The following is a 27,804-nucleotide window of genomic DNA, read 5'->3' on the forward strand; positions in this document are numbered from 1 at the left end:
TGGCCGTTCCCAATATGGCGGATTTCGCTTCAGAAATGAGATTGTCGACCGATGCGCCATCAGTGTCTCTTGATTCATCGATCAGTGTGGTGTGTTCGAATTGTTGCTCTGTTGGGAGGTTTTTTTGGTGTTTAATACCCAACGTTATTCGTTGGTTTTAACATTTTTATTTATAAAAAATAAAAGTGAATACAGGCTGGGCTCTTACAAGAGCCCTGTGAGGACACAATAGAATTTTTTTTAAAAATGCAGCCAAGGATATATTGGATTGTTGCGTGCGCTTTCGTCGTCGCTATCGGAGCTGATGCTGCTGTCGTAAATGAGGTGAGTGCAGCCTACATAAAAAAAGAAAAAAAGTCTAGTATTTCCCAACGTTGACCCGTTAAAAAGTTTATTGAGATGCTGAGAGAAATTCATGTTATGTTTTGTATCATCAAAATTCTTCTTGGAATCACAAAACAAATGAATTCTGAAAATAAAAAAAAATCACCAAATAAACTCAAAGTATTTGGAGTTGTAATTGGTGGCATTTAATACTCTTATTTTCTTCATGAGATTTAAATCGTTTTGTTTCACACAACAGAGATATATTCATTGTTTTCTTTTAACTTGAACTGAAACGGAGTCACAAGATGCTAGACCTGATTTTCCAACAAAAAGAACAAAAAGTATTCGACAAAGCGACGGAATGCGACGCAAGTCGGCGGCTTGTCAATCGTAAAAATAGTCGAAGACCTTGTGTGTATACGAGACTGTCGAAAAGAGAATAGAAAGACAAGAAAGATTTGACAAAGATCGGGGGAAGCAAGAAAATGTTGAATAAAAGAGATAAATATACCTAAGGGCTAACAAGAATTTGCTACAGTATCTGCCCATTAACCATTAGTTCACCATAATAAATAAAAATGTTCACAATTACCAATTTACTTAATAAATCATTTTTAACAACTCTAAGTTCATATACGTATCAAAGTAATTGTTGGGAATTTTTTGACTATTACTCAATCATTTAACTTTATAATAGCTCAATAAATTTTTTAACGAGTTAAACCATACACACATTTGTTTTATCATTTTATAAAAAATTAATCTCACATTATTTAGTCAATAATTGATAACAGTATAATATTTGATACCTAAAGGGTACAGATACTTTGGTTATCTGTATATCTAAATGAAAATTGCATATTGCAGTAACTTTTTTATTATTTTTATTCATTAAATTAATTATGACTGTATGTATGTATACAATTATAATAGTTATTACAATATTAATGCATATGCAAATTGATCTATTAATTAATAGTAACTTTTACATACTTTCAATTATTTAAATTGTGCTCATCAAAGTCTTATTAATTACATCAATTATAACATATTCTGTCGACACTTTTGATTGGTTAATTAAAAGTTAAAAGTTGTATAATCACTGAATTATTTAAAATATTGGAGAAATAACAATGACAGGTGTGGTAATAAAAATATTATGGTTTGGAATATTAAACTCAAGCATCGTCTCTTGATTTTCTCGATACACGAATACATATATGTTAACTCGAGTGTCATTAATGGAGCAATAGAAATAATTGAACAGATGAGTAAAAGTCGATATTAGTTTTAGCATTCAATTATTTATGTATAACTTTCTATTTTCTTTTTTTTTCCATGTTTATACAGAATGAATGCATTGTAGTTCGCTAATGAACATAATTGCATGTTTCACATAAAAAAGTGTTAATAAATAACACACTAGAGTGTGTAAAATAAATTATAGCTTTTTGGTAGTTATTTTTTACACACTCTAAGGTGCGTAAAATTTGATATAATTTGTCAATAGCATTTTCATTGTTTAAACACATTTAGATGTCTTCATTGTAAAACACATTAGTTTACAGAATGTAGCAAAAGTAAAATGATCAAAACAAGTGGAATCAATTATTGCGCATATCTTGATAAATAATTGATGCGCATTAATTTTCTTGAGAAGCTTACATACAAGTCATTGAGGTTAGGAAAAAATTAATTCAATAAAACCGAGGATTTGAAGGACACTTTTTGAATTATAAATGAAACTGAATTAACAATATTTCCAAAGAACGTTTAAATATGTTATTGAACTTACTTTGATATTATAAATGCGATACTACAATGTAATTTAATATAATGGAATTGTATATTTTATAATGATTTTTTCTCTGTCACTGTACAGTAAGAAATAATTATATTCATTCATTGTTTTACATTTGCTAGAGTATATAGAAACAAAACTTGAGATACTCGGTAAAGTGACTAATTAATGAAATTGACAATTATCAAAATATAATAATGAATATTTTATCACAATCATTATGTTAATGTTTAGGAAAATGTTTTATTTTAATTCTTGACCGTCAAAACGAAGCGTTATTTTTTTTTTTATTTCTTTCGTATCTTTTGGAGTCGTATAATTTAGTGTTGAGGAAAATTGGAATTTAAAAAAGAGTTTGAGTAGAAATTATCGCTATACAAATTTCACGAGTTTACTCATAAATTTAAATAAAACTTGATAAAGTAGTAAAATGGGGCCAAAAGGTCGAGGAATTGGGTATTTTCCTTTAAGTTTAATCATACAGTGATTTATTTTATGTCTTACTTCATCTTTATTATTCTCAGAAATTTAATCCAACGTTGGCTCATCACTTTTTTTTTTCTTTTTTAATGTGTATACATATATCCATGTCTTTATTTTCATCTGTGGAATTCAAGTTCCGGAGTATATTTTTTTTTTCTTTTTGATTCAATGAATATCACTGCATAAATATTTTTAACGTTATTGGATTAATAGTGGCAATATTTTCTAAATTTGGTTAAAAAGGTTGGAGAATATTTCCTCATATACTTGACTGATAATAAATTTACTTCTCTCTATTTGAGCTCAGAAAAACCCGAACAAACATGATAATAAAATTATTTATTTTTTTTTGATTGAAAAAAAGCATTAAAATTATTCATTTATTACTATTTTTTTTCCAAATTGTTAATCAATAAGGAAAAATCTATAAATAAAATTTCCTTGTTCCTTGAATAATTAATTAAAAAACTGAAGGATAACAACAAAAAAATTGTAAAAAGTGATATGTAAAAAAAAAGAAGAAATGTTAAATATATTTAATATCCATCGTAATTTTTTTTGTAAAAAAATTCGCAAAGTATACAAGATGCTACTCAGAAAATACCTGTATTACTTTCCACTTTTTCAAGGCTTCAGCTCAGCTGGAGACTGAGAACTTCAAAAAGACAAAAAAATTTTTTCCTCATCTATCTCACTAGACTCATGAGCGACAAATTTTTTTTAAAATCTTTATCCTCAAGATTTTACTAATAATTATGGCAATTAGGCCTCTTCGTGTATCAATAATCTCCCGAAGAAATTTAATTTGAACGTTTAAGATGAAAATAATTGTACAATTTATCTGGATATAATAAACTTAAATAAAGGGTTTACGGTTAAAAAAGATACAAATTACGGTAATTCTTCTATTCTCTTCAATTTTATAATTTTCTATTTTACACAAAAGTTTTTTCGAAATTTAATTTGTATTTTTAATAACATAATTTTTAATAATAATCTAATTCATGATTTTGGAATGGAATTTTCATAATAAACTAATTAAAATTATTATCTTTCGTCATTATTAAGTATCACTTTAATTGCTTGGAGAATTATTGAAACTAATCCATCAGACGTAACTCCAAGAGCGATATTGCTAGCAATTAGAGCAATTAGGAAAATCAATATCTTATCAAATTAATTATACTTATTTAAATGAAAGTATCTTTATTATATTTTAATATATATCATTATAATTATGTGGAAGATAACTTGAGGAATCTATGTAGATTTAAAGATATTTTTTCAACAATGTTTTCAATAATTGGTAACATAATTAAGCCTTTATCATTTTTTAATCAAATACTTTAAATAGTAAGCCTAAATTACTTTCCAATTTCTTTATTATTACTATAGACAAAACATTTTAAAATAGGATATTTGATATAAAAATTTTTTTTTCATCGATTCTCCATTTTGTTTGAATATGAATAAAAATATTTTCTCTTTAAAATAAAAATTAAAAGAATCATTAGCTAATTTGTATCTACACGAAATTGAACAAAAGTACAAATTTATTCAAACCTCACAAATGAATTTAATCAGGATTTAATGTTTTTGGGTGATACATTTGTGATAAGATCCTTTTGAAATCTCAGGTATTTCTAATGTCACCTTTTGTTCATCTCTGATAACATTGTACTTGAAATAGTGTATTCACGAGCCTCTTAATGATTAATTGTCTCTTTTTGAAATACATATATTAAGAAAAATATATAGTTGTTTTTATTTAAATAAATATTAATAAAGTTAAAGTCTTTAATAAAAATGTAACATTCTAGAATGACATCGGATTAGATTTCAGAGAAGTCCATAGACCGAATGAAATGCCTTGGTAACGGTCCTGTCGAGTGGGCGAACCGCGAGAGTTATGCCACTATACTGTTAAATATGACCGGAAGCTGCTTGGAATTTGTACATAACGCCTTGATTAAATTACTAAAGGCCAATTGAATAGTTGTTAATTCAGTTTATTAGAAAATTAATTTAACACTTGAAAAATTTCCAAATGGTATTCATCGAAAAATATTAAGTGTCAAAGTTGTAAATAATTTAAAATGATGTGTAATGTGAAGATAATACAAAGGTCTAATGGACAGACTTTCCGCAAATAAGTTGATGACTGTCGGACATTTAATGAGTTAAGACAAGCTCAGACTATACATAAACAAAGGTCCCGTTCATCGGCATCTCCAGAGATGGTATAAGGTCTCACCAGAAGGTTTCTCCACACTGAAAGGGTACATAACAGTTTTATAAAAGAAATAAAAAATTAAAAAAAAAAAAGATACAACTTTAAATTCCGTTAGGTCAAACTATTTATCTTCAAGATCACTTCACTGTTTTAATTTAACTTATTCTATTTATTTAACAATTATTCATTAAAAACTTTTTTAATTATAAGTAAATAAATATTTCAGATTATGATAAGTTTGCATTGATGGAAAGGATTTATGATGGTTAAAAAAATTTATGGACTGCTTAAAAATATTTTTAATTAGTAAGAAATATAAATTACTTAATATAATTAATTTTTTATTGCGAATTATTATATTTATTGTACTACAAATCCAAAATGTGTTACAGTAAACATATATACATCATGTGACATAAATGCTGTCTCAATTTAGTATGGGAGAGTATGGGGAATTTCATATATAACTTGAAAAAAAATCGAACACCATTTATGTCACGTAGTGTACATGTGTTCAATACTGAACCCTGTAAACAAACGATAGTTTGATATGCTCTGAAATGTGTTTAAAATGACTCCAAGACTATAGTTTGTCTATAGCAATTTAACATTGAACACAGTCAAAGTGTTTTATTTTAACGCACTTCAAATTTAACGAAATAATCGAAAAGAGACGAAAAATAAGGTGACAAATAAATAATTTTATTAAGATGCAATCAAATTAAATAGTTTATTGAAATAAACTTTTTTCAATTAGGTTATAACACCATAATCTTTGATAAATGTAATGATTTTAATTAATTAGAGGTTAGATGGCATTACAAATTACATTTTTTTAAAATTATTTTTCTCATATTTTAATTTCAAAAAGATATTTCTTTACAACAAAAAAAGCTTTTTAATATAGAAATAGTAGTTTCTCTAATAAAATATTTGTTAAGAGATAAAAAAAAATAACATTCTTTTTATCAATGTAAAACATATGTCTTTTAAATTGGTTTCTAAACTTACAAACATTTTATTATACATGAAAAATTGAATATAGCAAAAAAAAAATACAACAATTAAAGTGAAAATATGTATAAAATAGAAACAGGTGAATATAAAAGAATAAAAGATGAATATCAAAGTTTTGGTGCAGTTATTGGTAAAACGTGACTGGTTCAATATTGCAGTCTATAATTGAACGCCATTGCCACGTCAACGGAAATAGAATAGAAATTGGTATGGAAATAGCAGACTGACTAGTTTCCTCACCCTTCTATCTCAAGTGTTAATATATTTGCAGGCCTGTTTAAATCTTGAAAATATTTTAATAAAAAATATGCAAGTAGTTATTAAATAGTATTACCTAAAGCATATAAGTAAAACAATAGAAGAAAATTGAATTCCGCTTGATAAATCGACAAAAGATTTAGTATTCCATGAGAAGCAAAGAAAATCGTTGAGGTCGTCCGTGCAGGAGCAATTGTGTCGCTTCATGGACGCTTCCGGGTTACAAGGGTGAATGCTTTCTACTCTCTCTCTATTCTCTCTCTGTATAGACACCTAGTTTGAGTCTTCAACAACGGAGCCTGGAACCTCGTCTCTTGAGCATTTTGTATCCGCAGGCGAACGTGAATAGAATACATCGACTGTACAGAAACAGAATAAAGGGTTGTACAATGATAGAGGTGCAGAGGAAGCTTCAAATCCCTCATTGACTATCTTCCAGGCTTTCCTACTCGTTCTCATTGTCGGTTAATCAGTCAAATCACCGCAACTCAATTACTCGCAACCATTTAATACCATCAAAAATTCTCTTTGATGATTCGCTCTTTTATAATGACTTTTAATTTGCTATTTGTCAGTTCATTCTTTCAATTCATTCTGCATTTATTCATTATTAATTTGTTAATCGTTATAAATATTAACAATAAATATGTAAAATTAGAATACCATTTTTTTTACTTGATTTGAATAGATAAATGTTAATTAATTATCTTGAATATTATTGAAGAGACTATTGTATTTAAATAATTATTAGCTATTGTTGATGATCTACCTAATTATAATACGTAAATATTTTTTCAAATATTAAAAATCCATTTTTAAACTTTATCTATAAAATAATATAATGATTCATTTATTGTCCGTATTATTTTATCAAATATTCACTAAAATATCTAAAATAAAATAAATCAATTTAGCTTCAATAAAATTAGAAAATAATTTATTATTTTATTTTTTTCGAGCCATTTAAATGAAAATAGAGAGAAGCAAATACGTTATTATATTTTTAAAAAAATGACAAGAATGAAATGAAGAATAATTGATGACAATCAATAATGTGTTAACTATTATTAAACAAATATTAATTAAATGAAAATTTCAAGAGAATTAAAAAAATTCTTTTGAACCAATTGAAGGCAGATATAAATCTTGATTCATCTTATTCCTGTGTCGTCTGACAACATCAAGTTATGGCGCCGATTTGTCGGATCAGTAGTACACATACACACTTGAGAAACCGGTCTTCTATGACGTTGTTGTAACTAAAATACAAGTTTAGGAGTGACTAGTTGATATATATGTTGATCGATTTAAAAACCCATTTAAATAAATGAAAACATCTTATGAATTTTAGTCCATGTTCAAATAAATAAATAGTATTATTTTGGATCTATTTAAATGAAGCTTTATTCAAAGCTCTAGTGCAAATACGAAAAATATTTCGAATATGGAAACATCAAAACTTATGGGTTATTATCTCAATTATGTAAACAACTCATGCTGCAAAGCCTGTAGATTTTATCTATTTACTTTATTGTGTTCATTTCATCTGCATGTTGAGCCAATGCAATCCCTCCTTTTTCAATCCTTTCTCTCTTCTCTTTAATCCCAGTTTCATATTATTGCTGGTGAAAGAGAAGCTTTCGAAGCGTGGGTTGTATCCAGGTGTGGGTTGCATCCAATGCAATTACCTCCGAGGCAGGTGACCCACCTCAAATCGAGACACGTGGGATTTTAGAGAGCTACAAAGACTCTACTCCATAACTCAAACCTAGTAAATTTAGCTGAATATCATCCCAAGGTGGATAACCCTAACTCCCCCTCTTCCTTCCTTCTATCATCATAAACTGGATCCCGAGTTTTAACACTTTTATTTTATTCTCTAAACAAGATTTATCGAGAAAAATATAATATTCTGTTCATGGTTTTTACTTCAATTTAAACTATAATAGAAAGTAGTTTAGAAGAATCAATAGAAATATTTTTTTTAACCATAAATGGACAGAATTAAATATTAAGTATTCATTTAGCTTCGTGTTGTTCCTACCGGAAGTACTCCAATTTGACAAAAAATCATTAAATTTGTGATGTTTTTAAAACACATTTCGACAAAAAAAAAAATTGAGTTTGAAAAAAAAAAAAATAATCGATGAAATTTGAATAGAACCAATTTAACAGTGTCCTTTTTCATTTAGATAAACAAATAGTGGCGATATACTGTAAAAGTCAATTTGAGAATCTCTTTTATGTTTTAAAGTCATTTTAAAAAATAAAAATGGTAAAAAAAATTTTTTTTTAATTTTTACTTCGCACTATAGTGAATTTTATTCGAAGCATATTTCATTGAAAAGATTTTAAGCAGACTATTTAAATCATATCGTAAAATTAATCTTCATTTTATTTAAGTTTCATTGAGAATATGAGATCATATTCATTTCATAGAAAAAATAATCCGACTATGATTCATCATATGATAAAATAGAGCTTATAAAAAGTAGTAATGATAAAAAAATATAGTGCACTAGCAGTTTTTTCATTAAAAAAAATATTTAAAAATGATTGAATGAGCACTGCAAATCTGTGTGAATTAAAATAATGTACATTGTTATGTACTGACACAATGAGTAGCTCACCTATTCCTATAATGAGTAACCCCTTGTTTTTATTTATCGATGATCAAACATGTCAACAATTTAACAATGTTTACAAAATTATTAAAGTATTTTTGGGTTTACAACTATGTATTCCCTTGTAAATCACCTTTAAATTAATTATGATTCATTTTTAGTAAGAAATTAAACAGATAAACAAAAAACTATAAAATTGTAAATATAATTACTATTTAATTTACTTGTAAACATAATAATAATCATTTTCTTTTATTAAAGAAAAATATTTCATTACTTTACACAATCATTCTTTAATTAACAATAAATATTATGTTTACAATAAACTAAATGTTTCTTGTAGTAAAAAAAATTTTATTTATTATAAAAAAATTTTTTAATCATTTTTTTATTGCTTCGGTAGAAAAAAAATAATATCAGGACATTAAAACTCCATATACAAACTATTTATTACATTTTGTAGTCACTTAAAAGCGTGTTGAATTCTGTGATTTATTTATGGAAATTTAATATTGATCATACTTCATACGAGTTATTTTAATACACTCTAAAAATCTTGGAATGGTAGTGTAATAAGAAATATGTTGAGTATTGCATGATTTATTAGCATCATAGAAATATGCAAGATGGTTTTTTTTTGTTTTTTTTATTATTAAAGTGTCAGATGCATTGTCGAGAATAGGTAGAGGGAAAATATGAGACTGGTGTTGGTTGTGTCAATGAATCACGAAGTGAATGTATATACATTCGTCGCAGCACACGCGTTTCCTGTCGCCTAATGTTTGCACTCCGTTTCCGGAAGAGAGAATATCTCCACTGTCGTACTTTATTTTTGTCTCTTTCATTCTCTGTAACTTAATCCAACTTAAATATATATGCACCCTATATTTACACTGCTGCAATTTATAAATTTACAACTTTTTAATTAAAATGCTATTATTAAATAGTCTAAGTATATATGAATTTATTAGAAATATTTTTATTTGAATAAATAAATTAATCATTTTGCTAATAAATTCATAAGATTTAGAGGGATAATAGATTCTTAAATTTTATATTCACGTGTAACTAACACTAAAGGATGTGCAGATGCAATTTGTAACACTCGTACGACTTTGATCGATGGAGAAAATTGCGAGAATTAGACCCGACGTGACGTCAGTGCTCTAGAAGAGGTATTACCGTGATTGGGCACTTAGGATTATGCTCGTGACGATGAGAATTGCAAGGTCACTTAAGTACACGTAAAATCTTGATGAATTGTATGTTCAGATGTTGCACAACTTTCATATTATCATCAGACTATTTTAGCTATGACATTAAATTACTTCAATAGATCATTTAATAATTATTATCATTGAAGAATAAAGTTTGAATAATTTATTCAACAAAATGGAATATTTTAAACAAAAGATTTAGACGTGTGTCCTTCTCCTTCTCTGGAAAATTCTTATTAACTAATTCCATACTTGTAAAGTATTTAAAATACTTTTAGAGTATTTGCATTTAAATACAAAATTTTCTTTATTTTATTTGATTTTGCATATATTTTTTAAAATACTTTTGATAATATTTTTTAATTTGGAAATAATTTGTATACAATCCAACTCCACAGAATATATATATAATCATGTATGAATTGTTGAGAAAGTTGTTATAATAATTGTAAAAATGCAAATATGTTTTCCGATAGAAAATCTCTAGCCAAATATTTGTATTTTTATTTCAAATACTTTTCAGAAGGTATTTTTTACAAGCCTGATTAATTCATGTTATACTTTAAAAAAATTTTTAAGCTGGACTCTATGTAATATTATCCAAGTTCCAATCAGTCTTGAGTATTATTTAATCAATAATATAAACATTTTTTTTTTGAAAAATATAATATAAAACTTAGCTAACGAACATGATATTGTAAAATATAGTGAAATGAAAACTAAATGTTTTGTGGAACTAATCGAAATGTTTACTGAAGATAAATATATTTTGCCAGATTCAGAAAAGATACCTCATCCAGACTAGTCTCTTGTTAATCAAATACTAAACATAAACAAATCGGTCAAGTGTTTCTAATAAGCATTTAGCAAGTGACTGAAATTAAATTTTAAATGATTTAATATAAATCCTCAAGGTTATTAACGTTCTATCAATGACTGAGATAAGAATTATTGTTAAATGACAAGCAGACGGGATACATTCATTGAAACAAATGAGATGAAATGACTATTTATTTGGTCGTAATCATCAGTGTCTTGAAAATGGGGTCTTTGATGAATTTGTTTATGTCCTATTGGCTTAGAATTTATATTCATTCATCAAGATTAATGATAAATTGCAAAAGATAAGTTCTTAATGTATTGATAAATATTAGATATAGAAAAAAAAAGTATAATAATAATGGTGGAGGTGGGAATAAAAATTTTCTAAATGAAAAGAAATGAATATTTTAAAAAGATAAAAATGAAAATAGATGAAAAAAAAGTTAAAGAGAGAAAGAATTACTGTGGACCAAGCATGGAATTGTAAAAAACAAAGATAGTAGATAAGTTCCGACTTTCCTAATAAATAATGTATGAAACGACAGACGCAGCGTAAGCATTTTAACTCATCTACAATTATTCTTGAGCTTTTTCTAACTTTAATAAAACAAAATGAAGCTAACGTTTTTTCTCTCTTTTATTTTCAAGATTTATTAATAAATAAATTTATTTTATAATAAAAAAAAATGGAAGATCATATTTTAGGTATAAAGTTATTGAAAAGAAGTTAAATAAAAATAGATAATAATAAGGATAGGAAATAAAGTATGAAGAAATAAAGATTATGAAGTTTGATAAAACATTTTTTGTACAATAGAAAAGATGGGTATACTAGACATCTTGAGATCATCCTTTCGCGTTAGAGTATTATCAAGATGGCTGTTTGACTTAGAAGATGGACACATCGTTGAAAGCATAGCTCAGTAGACACTCTAGAGAGCAATTGGAGTTTCACGAAGAACCTCATTTTTTATCAAGATTCTTTTTTATCTCCTTTAACATGATCCTTTGGGCTTCAAAGCTTATACTACTCCGTTGATATGACTATACTCTTTCAATCTTGGCCTTCATATCGACAGATATTATTCCTTAATCCTAGATGATAAAACATTAGCAAAACATTTCTTCCATGCTCCAAACCCATCAGACCAATTTTGATGTAGTTTTGATTTTATTAACAAAAGGTCTAGCTAATACTGTAGGTATTTTATGATATAGTAATTCGAATATCCTAGCAGAAAAGCATAACTGGTCATTTTTGGTTTAACATTGGTGATCAGTCTTAATCAACCATGATCCAATGTTGACACAAAAGTGGCCAGTCATGCTTTTCTGCTAGGAAAATAGAAATCCAACTTTAGTTTGGAATTTTATTGATCAGTTGGAGGTGATATCTTGACTTGATTAGCTCTTATAGCACTCAAAAGCTTTTAATATCTCTCTGTTAAAGATTTATTATTAATTTGTACTTTAAAATGATATATTAAACAGTTTGATTTGTATTAATCATTTTTTTTTGGAGATATACTAGGGTACCTTATTTGTAAAACAATCAACACTGATATATATTTCATCATATTGTTGCAATTAATTATTAAATTGCCGTCATAAATAATTTATTAATTCAACAATGAATATTTTTTCTATCAAGAAAACACTAGTGGCCATTTTTAGCTTAACACTGGGCCAGTATTAATTAACCAAAGTTCAATGTTGCTAAGGTTTATACAAAGTGAAGTCAGGAAATAAATTGTTTTTCAAATGACTTATAATAACATCAAAGCAATAAAAAATTTATTGTAACTATTCAATAGAATATTTTATTGATAAATAAATCAAATCTAGAAATTATTTTTAACATAGAAAACTCTAGAAGCACACAAAAGCCCCGGATTATTTTGTTAGGAATACCATTAACTTTATTTGTTAAATATTATTTTTATCTCAATGACGAATACATGCAGTGAAAGAATAATCAATAACTTCAGCTTTGATGAAGTTTTTAGATATCTTGAATATTATTAATAATAGAATAGCTAATGATTATCATAGTTATTATAATTATTTTTAATTTTAATTAATAAATGAAGATTTTATTATTGATTAAATCCAAAAAATGCTGATTTGATAATTCAAGACAACTAATTAAGAATACAATAGTATAGTTGGCTTCTTGAGACGTCGAGTCAAGCAAAAAATAAACAAGAAGAAAAATCAGAGAAAACTCGTCGTATTTAATTAGCTTCCTTTTACTTCTTTTCTAAAGGCCATTGGCTTTGGTCGTCTTATGTTTTCATGGGGATACCAACCACTTGGTCAAGTCCTTGTAAAGAATTCTTCAGGAATATTTCGTTCAGAAAAAATACTATTTATTTTTCCTTATTTTCTTTTTTTTTCATTACTTTCACTATTTCACTTATTTTTTGCCAAGACTAAAAGTTTCTTTATTTAATTAAAAATAAAAATATTTATTTATTCCAACACCTTGACAATAAATTGAACGCAAAAAACTATTATCTCGTGGACAAATAATGGTAGATAAAGTGTTTAAATAAAATCAAAGGATATTGCAACAATTGATTTACTATCACGTCTAGTCTGTTATGTCTTCTCCCAGTGTCAATTGAATTTTATTTTATCTCGTACTTGCATTCACATATTGAACCCCGGATTCATCGGCACTTGGCCATGTTCACGTATTTACCAGTAGTGATTGGTCATTTATCGAACACCAGAGAGAATTTCAACAGTGTATCCATCTCACTCTTACTCCCTTTAATCTCATATTTCTTGTTTACTCTTATTAAACAAAATAACTCACGTTGCTCAACGTGTACATTCAATTGTACAATAATTACATATTTCACGCAATTTTTTTTGTGATAAACTGTTTGAGTCATTGCTAATATTCTATTTTAATTTATGATATGAAGTGAAATTTTTTAGGATAATTTTAGCTTTGAAAAAAATACTGGTGTTTATTTTTAATGGATCTGTGCTATCTAATTTGATTGAGCCTCTGTATATCAATCTGTTCTATAAATAATCATTTTGGCTATAATCTAGCTAATGCTGTAGGATTCATGTAACAGTCAAAAATGAAAAGGAATAAAAAAAAATTTATTTAAATAAACCAAGTGGTTTAATAATCTTTGTTTCGTTTGTCTCAAGGTCCTGACCAGGATTCTGATCTAATATTGAAAGTGTTTAAAAAGTGCCTAAAATGGTTACTAAATAGGTAACGTCAAATACTTTTTTAGTGCATTGGAATAAAATATTATGGTTTAATATGATGTGAAGTAAATTTTGAATTTGAACATAGTTTGAAAAATTTGTAAAAAAAATAATCGATAATTGAAGCACTCTAAAAAATATTTGACTTCACTGAGCTTTGAGCCAATCAAAACGTGAATGAAACGATGATAAAATGTTTTCCATCAATTTAATAGCAAATCCAACCAAAAAAGAATTTTTTTCAGTAGTAAAAAAAAAATTGATTATAATGAAAAATTAATGTAATGAAGAGATTATTTTTTTGTTGGTTCTTCTGTAATATGAACAACATAACTTAATTAGATTAACTTATGAGATTGTTCATGAGATTAAATTTATAATTAATTCGTCATTATTTCACTGTGTATTTTCTCTTGGTTTTTTATTTGTTGCACTGTAAATCTGGGAACATTCAAGTATTTAGTGCTAAAACGCTTAAAGTGTTTAATAATAAAACATCTAAGTGTTTACAGTGTTAAATGCCATAAACAAACTATGGCATTTTGGTAAACAGCAAGGAGTGTTTAAAATTCGTCCACAAAATTACTATAGTTTTTTTTTTATTTTCTATATCATTTTTAATTTATTTTTTATTTTATTCTTTATTTCAATTATTTTTTCAAGTTATTGTTTAAAATAAATTATCAATAATTTATTGGTGGTTAAATATTTTATTTATTATAATGTTATTAATATTAAGAAATGAATTTGAAATATGATCAATAGATTAATATGGATATAATTTTGTGTGTTTTAGGTATGTAACGATGAATTTGAAAAAGGGAGTTATGAGAGAGAAAAGGAGGATGATCTAGTTTGGATTTTCTATAGTAATATATTGAGTGAGTATATTAACTCTCCTTTCCTTTCGCACCTTTCAATGGAGAACTAAAGTGAAGCCCCGGAGTTTCTCGTTCAAGCCCGGGAGCACTGGAAACTTCACGTAGGTTAAGCATAACTAAGCCGGCTCATCCACGTGAACTCTCAAAGGATTTACAGCCAGGAGTAAAAGAAAAGAGCCAACGAATAAACGAAAAAGGAAAAATCTTGTCTCTGTCCTACAGACTTTACTTTCATAGTTGATAATTCTTTTCACTTCCACTTTACGTCACATTTATATATTACTTTAATATTAATTATTTATTTCAAGTGTTATATAAAAGTTCAAAGTACAATAAGAGATTTATTGGAATAACTTGAATGAATTTTCTTATTGATATCAAACAGTGAACAAATATCATCGAAAAACTTTGATGGAATTTTTTTTATGCACTTTAAATAAATGAAATCATTTGAAAAATGCATTTAAACTTTGAAAAGCTATAAAAATGAATAAGGAAAGAAAGAAAGAACCTTATTTTATTCATCGAATCATTCATAATAGCAGTGTTCAATGACCCTCGAATAAAATACAAGCATATAGAGAACGTGATTGACATAGAGAAAATAATAAATGTAAAAAAAAAAACTTTGATGGTATTCTATTAGCTGACTATTTATAAAGATATTTTCCAAGGTAATATAATATTAACATGATCACACATTTTAGCACAGGGTTATTTAATAATAAATAATGTGCAAAATATTTAAATAGCATCAGTATTAGTTTCCGTTTCCGTTAGTCTTTATCACCAGGATCACGTTCACCTTTAAAATCGTATTTTGCTTTTATTTAGTATAAGTCACAGCTTTTCATGTCGATCCATCTCCTTTTATTTCGTTCCCTGCTACTTCTTACACAATCGTCATTCATTCATATCACGCCTAGACTGGTGTATCGTATACCCAACTCATGGCTTACATTATTCACTAACATGACGACCACACTCGTCAATTTTTTCATTACTTACAAGACGTTATTTCACACTAATGGATGATAAGAATATTAAATATCATGATTAAAAGTGTTAAATATAAATACATCTCTTTTTATTTATTCATAAGCAAAAGATCCGTTTACTATCGTTTACTCTTGTCGAAGATGAAGTTTTCCTAAGATATAAAATAATGTTATTGAAATATTTAATAACAATCCAGAACTACTTCATTGATACCTCATTATTACTTTTCTCATTACTACCTCATTACTATCATAGAGCTACCAATTGCAAAGAATAATTATTGTATCACTGTTAATTGGTATTAATTATTTCAACTTACTAAAGTGTGTTATATTATTGTAGTTACCTTTGATTCATTTTAGAATGAGTTATTTGGTAACACATTTTTGGGGTATCATTTCAATATACATTTGAGAACTACTCTATTACTGCTAATAAATAGGGTAGTAACAACGTTCATTGTCACCAACAATATTCAATCTTCGTCTAATGTTGGATCGAGAATAGATCAATTTTCATATTAAAAAATAATAATTATAATAATGCTGCTTTTTAAAAATAGTATAAAAAATATTTGTGACGTTAGAGCATAAAAATATCTATTGGAAATTTTAATTTTTTTTATTTAAACTCATTATCACTACGTCTGTACATACTGAAAAATCAACAAGATATAAAGAGCAGAAAAATACAGAGTTTTCTTATGAATAAAATATACTAAAAAACCAGTGTTGGATAGTAAAACTTACTAATTATTTTTTTTTAATTAAACATCAGACTTACACAATGAAATATTCAAAAAAAGTTACATGGAAAAAATGGTGCATAGTTTTGTTATTAATTCATCATTTATATATCGCAAGATAGGAATAAAATATTTTATCAGTTAAAAAAAATGCTATGTAGAAGTTTAATATAATTTTTATACTTTTGTCCATCATATTTCGTTAAGCCTCGTAGAGCAGTATAGTGAAACGAATGGTCAATCGATGAGTGAACGAGTAGAATTAAAATATATATGTATACAGTGGAAGTGAGTGAAAGAGAGAAGTGAGAGGTTTTCTTTACCCTTTAGCTATTTTTATCGTGAACAAAACTGTCTATAGGCTTCAACTTTATTGCACATATTGGTCGCAACAATACGGACCATGTATGTTCATTCTTATTAATCGATATCTTTTGACCTACAACGAAGATTAAATGTATAAAAAATACTAGATAAACTTAATAACGACAAATAAGCATTTTTATTATTAAATAAAATATTAGTGATTGAATTGAAAATTTAATTAATATATCTGAAACATAAAAAAAATAATCCAACTCTCATACAGTGCTCATTCTTTTTTTTTTCTTGAGTAAAGTACCTAGAGAAATAGAGAGACACTAAATAAAATTAAATGCATTAAAATATTTTTTATTTTTCAAAGCAAGGTTTGCTTAGTTAAAAAACTGTGGACAATGATTAATAAAAATTAGTTTTGTATTCTTAATTATTTTTTATTAACCACATTTTGTAGACTTGACTGTTCATTTATTGTTGTGCTTACCCTACTCAAGTAGAAAAATATTAGGGCACATTCATTATCAAACTATGTCATATTATTATATTTTATATAATGAAAGATTTGATTAAAATTGCATTAAAATACTCTAGTTAAGTAAATGATATTTAGTCAGATTTTATCTAGATAAGTCTATTTTTCATATTAAATTACATTAAAGCTCTAATGAAATATTATTAATTTTTTTCAATTTCTATTTAGTCATGTTGGATTAATTTTGTGCTCATTAATCTCATGATGTTCAGTAATGACATCTATATTGTAACTCTTTGTTATAAGTTATACTTTAAAAGCAATTAATAAGTATAATTATATAAGTAATAAAGTTAAAAGGTATTTTTTAAAATAATTCTTAAAAGTACAATTAAAAATAATGTAGATATTTAATTTATTATGAAGTATTTTCTTAACTTGTATTTAATAAATTATTGAAATATTTATTAATTATAGAAGAAATATATTTTATATTTAGTTGCAACTATTTTAAATTTTATTATATAAGTTAGAAAAAAAAAATTTCTTCTTCACACAAGGTTTTTTTACTTAGTGTAGTCGATTATAAAATTAAATATCCATGTTGCATAAAGAATAATGTAGATCTATTAATGAAACTTGAGAATATGGAGTCAATATTGTCTTTAATAATGACGAGATGGAAAGTACACGATCAAATCGATCAAGGGATGAATAAATAAGGTGTGGAATTTTTTTTTTAATGAGTCAGAACAAATATTTATGACTTCATTTCAATTTTCTACTGTAGTTCATCGACACTTTTAGAGTCTTTTTAGATGCAATTTATTATGCAATTTGCTTTACAAAAATATTTCAATAGAGTTTTATAAACAGATAAAAGTATATTAAAATTATACATTATACTTCTCGACAAATAAATTGAAATTTTTGTTCAAGTTATTCAGAATAGTTTATTTTAGAGCTATTTATTTCTGTCACATAATTAACGTCTTATTGTTATCATAGTTAGATACAAAAGTATAATTCACAAATTTATTGGTTTTTTTTCATCCTGAAACTCTCTGATTATTCTAAATATCATTTATCATCTTCAGACTTACTTTGAAAAATGAAATAAAATTTTTCTTTTACTTTAATTTATTCACTTTTTTATTTATGCTCATTTTATATATTATTCAATAAACTTATGGTAAAAAGCAATATTATATCATACGATTGATTTTATTTTATGCTTAAATTAAATTTGATTTCTTCATAAGAATAGAATACACATTTTTTAAATTAATTTTTCTAAATATATTATTTCAAAGGTGATTAAATCTACATAAGAAAATATCTGGTAACTTTATAAAAAAAAGTTGTTGATTTTAGTTTGATTTTTATTGAATATTTTTCTTTTTCAATAAATCAATATTTATTTGGAATAAATTCAAGTATATTAAAAAATACAATTGTCCATAAAGATTTCAAGATTGACAAAAAAGAAAGTATTTCTTGTCTACCTCAGACAGTTAATAAAAATAAAGAGATGAGAAAACAGGCGAAGAAGTTATTGAGTTATTTATTATTTTTTTTTTTTGCACTTCAATCAACGAGAAAAACTTTTATCGATGGATAAAAATTCCGGACGGTCGAGAAGGAAATATAATTGCGAGCAAACGACATTTTTTCCCCATTTTTTTCTCCTTTTTATCAATTTTATAGAACTTGGAATTACCTAGTGCCTGGAAATAGCAATAAAATAATTACATGATTTTCTTTTTAAATAAATAAGTTTTGGAATAGATTGATTGAAAAAGCTCTTCTAGGATTCTAAAGCAGTTTTAATTTAATATCAATGTCTCCAATGTTGGCCTAAAAAAAGACAAAAAATAAATTAAAGTTGAAATTTGAAAAGAGTAGGTTTATTTAATAGTCAAAAAAATAAAATGAAAGTTGAATAATACTTTTTCACAATCTTCTCATTAAGGGTGTAACAGTTCGTAGGATTCCCAGTAATGGTCCACAGTATTATGACACGTAAGGAATTTAATCGGATCTCAGTGACCCACTTGCTTATTCAGTGGTTCTCATTTTGTCACTTAACAATTATCCTAACTTTTATCTTATTACAAAGTTCATTCCCCTTGGAATAGAACACTCGTATATCCATATACATTCTTGGAATTTGTGCTTTCAATCGATTTTCATTTATTCATTTTCCATTGTTTACTTTTCCATTATTGAAAATTTATAAGAATGAAAAATGAGTAATTGACTCAATACCTATTGCAGATGAATAACAGAAGTAATTTTTAAAGAAACATTTAGTTGATATATGAGTTTACTGACAACAAAGTTAATCTTTAAAGCTCAAAAGCTGCTTTCAAGCTTCTGCACGTATGAGACATTGTGACATCTGTTTTCACACAAAACAACATGTGAATCCTTGCTACATCTCTGGAGAAATTCTGTATTTGCCAACACATAAAAGACATTATCTTGATATCCCCAATGCATTTGAAATAAAAGAATTTTAACATTTTCTTCATTCCAATGTGCATTTTAATACACTTTGGGTTAAGTCTTTAACTTTGTTTTATAAATATACATTAAAAGACAACTTCTCCTTATTTTTTCCAAGGTATGCTATTTAATTAACTTCAACCATCAACATTTGGAAGATTACCTTTCTTTTAATTTATTAACTTTTTTTATAAAAAAATTGAATTTTATTTAACAAATGAATAAAATAGTCAAACTGTTGGCAATTAGTTTTTTTTTATATTTTAGTTGAAACTTGTCCATTATTTTTCAATGAATTTTTTTTTGGCTCATTTACTATCAACTATGTCACGCAAAATATGTTATCAATAAATTAAAAATTTTTTAAAATAAAATCCCAATTTCTAGTGCTTGACATGATGGAAATAAAAGTTGTTATTTTTACAAAATCAACCATTATTAAAATAGTTTATATATGACAAAATTTTTAGTTAAAAATTATTTTATATACACCACTTTATATTTGATTTATAATTTAATTTTTACAAAATAAAAATAACATCTCTTATTTCGGGTTTATAAAAAATCAGAGAAAATTGTCTAGGATTGTGGGCTGTCTCAAGGTCTGCTTTTCCCTTTTCTTATTCTCAACGGGTGGTGATGTTCACAGTCTGATGTCCATATAATTTAAAACAGCTCAGGGGTCTGTTCCATCATCTGCCAATACAGGACTTTGAACTTAGGGGTATTCAAAATCTTCCAGGTTTAAATTGTAGTTGTCTGGAGATTGCATCCACTCTCTAGTCTGGAATCTCTCTTAAAGCTGATGACACTTTCAAGCTCTTTTGCTTGTCTGGCGATGAAGATGAGCAAATTGTCTGCCATTTCCTGTAGCTCGTTGTCAGGTTGATCATCAAGTTGGTATGAGACAAAGCTGATTTTTGATCAGCTTTGCATAGTCTACTAGAGTATCCAACTTGATGAGTGATAAACTTTACTTGACTTCATTTATATTACTAAAGAAAAAAAAAGCATAAAATCATTTTTATGAAAAATTGCACATAAATTTAATGAAATTGGCAACAAGTTATTGATGTAAATATTTATATTCCATTCACCTTTTGTTGAAAATTGTTCAGCTCATGAAGGAATGAATTTGAAAATGAAATCAGTTTTACGGAAATTATTCGGTGGTGACAAAAAAGCAAATATCGGAAATGGTGAGGGGAGAAATGTCGATCGACAGTGGGCAGCTGTCACCAAAACGTTTGTTTGACAAACGCCGGAAGGAATACCTATATCCAATGTAATGTTCCCTACACGACTCTCTGAATGCTGTGCTCCCAACAGTGAATAGAAAGAAAGCGGAAACTGAGTAGAAAAAAAAGGAAACTCTAGAATGAAAGAAAAAGATGGATGTATATAAAAGGGGGTGGAGAAAAGAGAAAATATATATCCCTAGTTGTTGGCCCAGAATTTGAAATCTAGACGATCCACAAGTCGATACGAGTGTTGTGTATATTTACAGTTAAAGCCATCATAGTATATTTCTAACGATCTCTCTCGTTCGTGAAAAGTGTCATTTTCTCAACGATAGAACATGATAAATGACTCCAGAAATAAACTTGAAATAATAAATTGCATTTATTTTTAAAAATAAATTATGTGTAAACTATTTTCCCTTCTAAAATAGCACATAGTTAAGAAATTATCATTCTAAATTTTAACAGTTATTTTAATAAATTATCTAATAAACAAAGAAATGACAGATAAGGTGGTTGGCAGACTGAAATATTGATATAAGAGTTAAAGAAAGAAATTAATTTTTAATTTGTCCAGATAAATCAAATTTCTCACTTGTTTGAAATCGAAAAAAGTTGATAGAAGAAAGTAAAATAAAATTAATTGAAAAGTATGACTCTAGAGTATTTCTTCGGACACGTTGGTCTTCATAGCAATCTGGAGCACTTGGAGGGTGCTAAAATCAAAGTCAGAAGACGACTTTAGAGTCCCCTTTGGCGTTGATCGACGTTGGACGTTGTTGTGGAGAATGGTGGCTATTATCTTGGTTGAGGTTGTAAGAGTGAGACAACGGGAGGACTAGAAGTAAAGGTTGAGACTGTGCGAGAGTAGAATAAGAGGTCGGTAGAAAGGGGCAAAAGTGAGCGGGCGGTGGCCCTTGTATTGATTCACATTCCCCTCTCTTGAAACTGCTTTCTGTAGGGGTGGTAAGTCACCCTCTTCATCGCTTTTCACTGGCGTAGAATCTAATGTTTCTTACCATTAAATTCTTTCACTTTTTATACAAATTTTATATCATTTACATTTTAATCTAAATTTAAATTCGACAATAAAGAAAAATACATTAGCTTTATTCTTTTTACTTAACTAATTTTAAAAACTTTTTAAAAATTTCATTTCCATTTCTTTTTTGTTATCTTTCATACTTTTTTCATTTGAATATAAAATTATCGAAATATTTTATTTTTTTTTGAATTAATTCAAAAATTTCATTAAAAACTATAAGACTATAAAAAAAAATCCAACATTCTTCAACTTTTCATTGGGTTAAATTCATTTCAATAGAAATGATAACTTTCTTTGGAATTTTCAATAAAACTGAGTGCTGCTCATTTCAAGGAGTTTATTAAAAGGAATAATGAAATTGTAAAAGATCTGAAAATTTTAAACATAATTAAGAAAAAATACGTACAAATATTTACAGGAATTTTTTAATTTTTTATAAATTTAAATATTCCTGTTAGTGATATCGTAGAAAAATGAATCGTTCTCAATTACCTATGTAAATAAAAGAGAAAAAAATAAAATTTTTTCAGAAAATACGTTGACCCTATAAGTATGATGGAAAGTTTATTATAAGGCCAAGTGTTAGCTTTTTACCCCAATGTTTTTTCAGTCCTTATAACCCTTAAGAAATATTGTAGGGGTTGAAACAGATGATGAAGGAGTTGGCTAATTTATAATAAGTACACTAGCTAAAAAAAAAGTAGCTTTGAGTATAAAAGAAAGGTTGAATGACATTTTTCTGCAAATATTTTTTGTTTTCAACACTTACTCTTTATATTTTTGTTATTATAACTAACAATCGTCGTTCCATCGCTTTTATAAATTTTATTTATGTCAGTGAAACACAGAAAAGCATAAAACAACTTCATTTTAATTAATTAAATAAAATATGAACTTTTATTTCAATATTTTTTTTTTGTTTGTTTGTGAGCTTTAGGAATACATCATTTAATGTATTCCATCTTCTTCAATGAATTAAACTCTCTTCACATACCTCAAGCATATCTTGAACTTTTTTCTCTTTGTTTAAATTCTTCTCAAGTCAGTAGTCATAATATTGAGACTATTGTATTGCGTTATGAAAACATGATTACATTCCTTGAAGTTGACAATTTTTTTCCAACCTCAATTGAAGCATAAATGTCCAGAAAACATGATTTTTCAAAAAATCTATTATTCTGTCAAACAACCAATTTATTCTAAAATCAACATGAATTTTTATTCTGAAAAATAAAATAGTCAATTTATATTCATAAAATTATTATCCAAACCATTTAATATGATAATACGTGGATAATGCCTGAGCTTAACTTAGCAACTGTCTCATTTTAAAAGCATATTTTATTGCGTGAATATAAATTAATTGATATTATAAACTAAATGCATTTATAGTTAGAATTGTGTCGAAAAACTATACTAACCTATTTTGGACCACTTCAAGCTGTAAATCTTAAAATTTTTGGAATTTCCTGTAGAAAAAATGTACCCGGATTTCCGACGCCTCTGTTGGAGTTCCTGGATGAAAGAGGGCTCGGGGTGTAATGTGCAAATGTGCTGCCGCCTAGCGACAGTACTTCGTACTAGTATGGTGCAGTCATTCCTTGGCCTAATAGCACAGAACATCCTGTCAAAGAATCTCTTTTCGGCCTAATTATTACTACTTATTTATTTTTATTTCACTTTATTCATATCACCAATTTAAGTGTGATTTCAAATATCTATACTCGAATAAAAATCAACAAATAATATTAGTAAAATTTGAGAGAATAAGGTAAGAGATCCTTGAGTTATTTCACCATACCGTGGACCAGCTGTTAAAATTCAATCTTTCCATACTGTTCAAACTAATTAATGACACATGACTCTTTATTTTGTTCAGTGATTGATTAATGAGTTTTACCACAAATTATAAAAAATTATATCATTTTTTTTAACAAAATAACCATGATATTAAAATTTTTTTTCAGAACAAAACGTCAATAGCTGCGCGCGCATAAACCGGAAAATACTGGAAAAATAATTTTTCATTATTCAATTAAGAATTTTAATTCATTTAATTTTTTTTTAAATCTTATTTTAATCTGAATTTTCCATTTACATCGAATAAACTTTTTTCAATGACATTTATCAGTTTTATAATTCAACTTTTAGTAGAAAAAAATTTATTTATTCGATATAAAATTGACGTTACTTGATGAATCTGATCACAATTGAGTACATTTTGATGTAAGCCATAAACAGTGAACTACAATTAAAATTGATCGCCTTAGGATAAGACAATAATTGAATTTCAATCAATAAAAAAAAGATAATTTTATAAAATAAAAAAAAAACTCATAATTTTTTTTTATTCACCAAGTCACAATAAATTTTCTTTTCACCAGGATATATTAAATTTGTATTTTCTGGTCATAAAAAAACGCAAATAAAAAATAATATGACTGCGTTAAAGATGGAATAAATTTAAGGTCATGGGTAACTCATATTTTTATAGCACGATGTGTGTTGTAAAATGGCAATTTGTCAAGGGAGTCAAGGAATATTGGCATGGGAGTTAGAGCTGGTAGACGTAATAGTAAAGCACAATGCTAAGCTTATTCCTACCAAGTGTATATTGCGTATAGTTACTGACTGAAATGTGAAATACGAGGTAGAAAACAATGCAATGAGGATAAGAGCTCTCTTGGCAGCTAGACTATAGCAATAAAAGTTTAAATCTCTTGAGTTTTCTGACCTACGAGATATTCATAATATTTATTACAAAATTTTATTTACAAACGACTGCATTGTATTTATCAGTTAAAAACATTACTACTAATTGTTCAATTTTTTATTATCTAAATCTATCATCTATTTTTAGATATGAAACTTTATTGATTTATTTTTTATTATTAATATTAAAAAAATATTTTACTTTTTTGATGACAATGTTTTTTGATTACTTTTATTTGATTTTAATCTATTTCATTTTAATCTATTTTATTACAGAAAGAACAGACTGGAAAGGAGAGATCGATAGGGGGAAGCACAGCTTATAATTCATCCCCTGACGACCTTTACCTAGACGACCAAGACGCTTTAGAAGGCTCTGGTCGAGGAGGCGGCGAAGTTAGGGATGATTTAGAGGCTTCTGGAAGTGGACTAGGTCCTGATGACGAAGACGGGGACGACGGCAGTGGTAATTTTTCTTTTTTACATAACAATAATCTTAACAGTTTTGACAATTAATAAATAACTTCAAAAATAAATTTCTAATGAAATTTTAGATAAAAGAATGCCGAATTGAATTATGCTTATAAATATTCATTTAAGAATTTTATTCCATTCTCTTTCTTGCAAGTGTAAGATATCAACATCCTCAATTGGTAAAAGCACGTGCGTAGAAATCTTAATGGAGTTAACTGCGTCTTATGAACAAAATAAAACTGAAAAAAAAACAACAGAATGACAGGAAATAAAATATATACATCCAATTAATATGAAGGGTGTTTATTGCACTGGAAATAGTTTCATTGAAATTGAAATATAAATCGCACATGTCGCAATAGGATTTTGTGCTGTTATCTCGTGCAGACTGATATATATATCCTAGTGTAATACATATATAGATGTAGCATAGGCTTCCTCACTCACAGAGCTATCGAAAATTCATTTTATTGTTTTGCCTTTACACTTTGCTCTGGGAATATTGGTAAACGTATAGAAATTGTAATATTCAGTGACAATCAAGAGTATAGATATTGATGGACCGTGCTAGATATTTATATATAGATATAGTTAGATATAAAATCTATCCATATATATATCTTGGAAGTATTGGAAATGATACTCACCTATTTGAACCACTGATGCAGTTATTGCGTTTGTAATAGCGTAATTATGAATGTTTGCTAAATCATGCACAATATCAAGGAAATTAACATCCAAATAATTTCCCTTTTATCTCCTAAAACATTAATATCAAAATTGTTATCGCAATATATTTATAATAATCATCATAATTAAATTCCTGGCAATATTAATATATATGATAGCAACGACCTAAATTTTATCCAGCTCTTCAATCGATATTCCGTTCTATTAAAACTATTAATTTTATCTATACTTCAATAATGACTCATTTAATATTAATAAATTGATTTTGTTTATTTCAGATTTTAATAACGTTAATAGGATAGAAACTGCTCCAAAACCAGTAGATCCCAATCCGCCATATATTGAAGATCCTCACAAAACTAAACACATTGACGAGGTATGTATATTTTAGTTTAATTTATTTGTAATGCTAAAGAGTCCAATTTAAACAATGTATACATTTTTTTTACTAGGATCTTGCGCCAAAGAGACCAGACAACGTCGACGACGTTATTGGACCAGTCGGCGGCGAAGACGAAACAGACGAAGACGACGATACCGACGAAGGTACTCACATACTGATCATGAATCCTAAGCACGAGGACCGTGCAAGTTCATTCTTTGCCCAACCTGGTGTACTTGCTGGTGAATATATATTTTATTTAAAAATTATTGTGGCACAAAAAATAAGAATAATTGATTGATAATAAAAAATTTTTTTAGCTGTGATTGGAGGTGCAGTTGTAGGTTTATTATGCGCGATTCTAGTGGTAATGTTTATCGTCTACAGAATGCGCAAAAAAGACGAAGGTTCATATGCCCTAGATGAACCAAGAAGATCACCAGCTGCGGCAGCATATCCTAAAGCTGGCGCGCCACATCATAACCGTGAATTTTATGCTTGAAGAGGTCGTGCCAAGCTTGAACATTGATAACCGATTGACCGAGTGAAATGATATGGTTTAAAGAAAATATAAAATAATAACTAACAAACAAATGAAAGCGAATACCATTGCTGATGGAATTAATATTGAATTCGTTTTTTTTTTGACGTTGCTAAATGAGATTTTATGAAGAGTCTTTCATCATTGTATAAGGCAAAACGAGTAGCTCTTTTTCTTCTTATCTTTACCAATAATCTTCCACTTATTTCAACATGTTGCATAATTGTACTCCGCTAAGTACAATTATTTATTTTTATTCTACATTTTTCCATTCATAATTTAATCATTTTTATCATCAATTAAAGATAATATTCATTCGAGTCTCGTTTAAATCCTTTCTCATATCAGCGGCGTCAACATGACAGTAATAATAGATAACAAATACGAAAAAAAAGTTTAATTAAAAAAAAAGTAATTCCTAATGCATTTACGTAAAGTGTGAGAATGAGTGAAATTTGAATGCCTGTGTGTATGTGTATAGGGACTAAGAGAAAATAAATTGATTGTGCGTCCACAGATTTTTTTAACTCTTTGTGTTATTTTGTATTCGACTGAGAGGAGATAAAAAAAATACTCAACAAAAACAAATATAAAAAGTCCTCTCAATTGAGACGATTTTTTTCTTTTTTAAAATTTTTGTATATTTATCTTTGATTGATTTATAACAAAAAAAAATAGTTCAACAAATTAATAGACAAAACAAATGAAAAAGAAAATTACCATTTTTAACTATTTTTATGTATTATTTATTAAAACTGAATTTTTTGTAACACACAG

The 27,804-nt window shown here is 27.1% G+C and overlaps 1 protein-coding gene and 1 long non-coding RNA gene across 2 annotated transcripts; one reads left to right on the forward strand and one right to left on the reverse strand.

Annotated features, from left to right (window-relative positions):
- Positions 1 to 54: 54 nt before the first annotated feature.
- On the forward strand, positions 55 to 27,710 carry Sdc (Syndecan). The gene is made up of 5 exons (XM_035081602.1): positions 55 to 324; positions 25,217 to 25,406; positions 26,383 to 26,480; positions 26,557 to 26,728; positions 26,807 to 27,710. Exons 1-5 carry the CDS (start codon positions 247 to 249, stop codon positions 26,986 to 26,988), a joined length of 720 nt encoding a protein of 239 aa, XP_034937493.1. The 5' UTR covers positions 55 to 246; the 3' UTR covers positions 26,989 to 27,710.
- On the reverse strand, positions 22,781 to 23,941 carry LOC118065963 (uncharacterized). The gene is made up of 3 exons (XR_004690205.1): positions 23,650 to 23,941; positions 22,998 to 23,451; positions 22,781 to 22,917 (listed from the first exon to the last, which is right to left on the reverse strand). It is a non-coding gene; the product is annotated as an uncharacterized lncRNA (long non-coding RNA).
- Positions 27,711 to 27,804: the final 94 nt, after the last annotated feature.

Source organism: Chelonus insularis, unplaced genomic scaffold (assembly GCF_013357705.1).
Source record: "Chelonus insularis isolate UGA/USDA-ARS -01 unplaced genomic scaffold, ASM1335770v1 contig_324_pilon, whole genome shotgun sequence".
Lineage (NCBI taxonomy): Eukaryota > Metazoa > Arthropoda > Insecta > Hymenoptera > Braconidae > Chelonus > Chelonus insularis.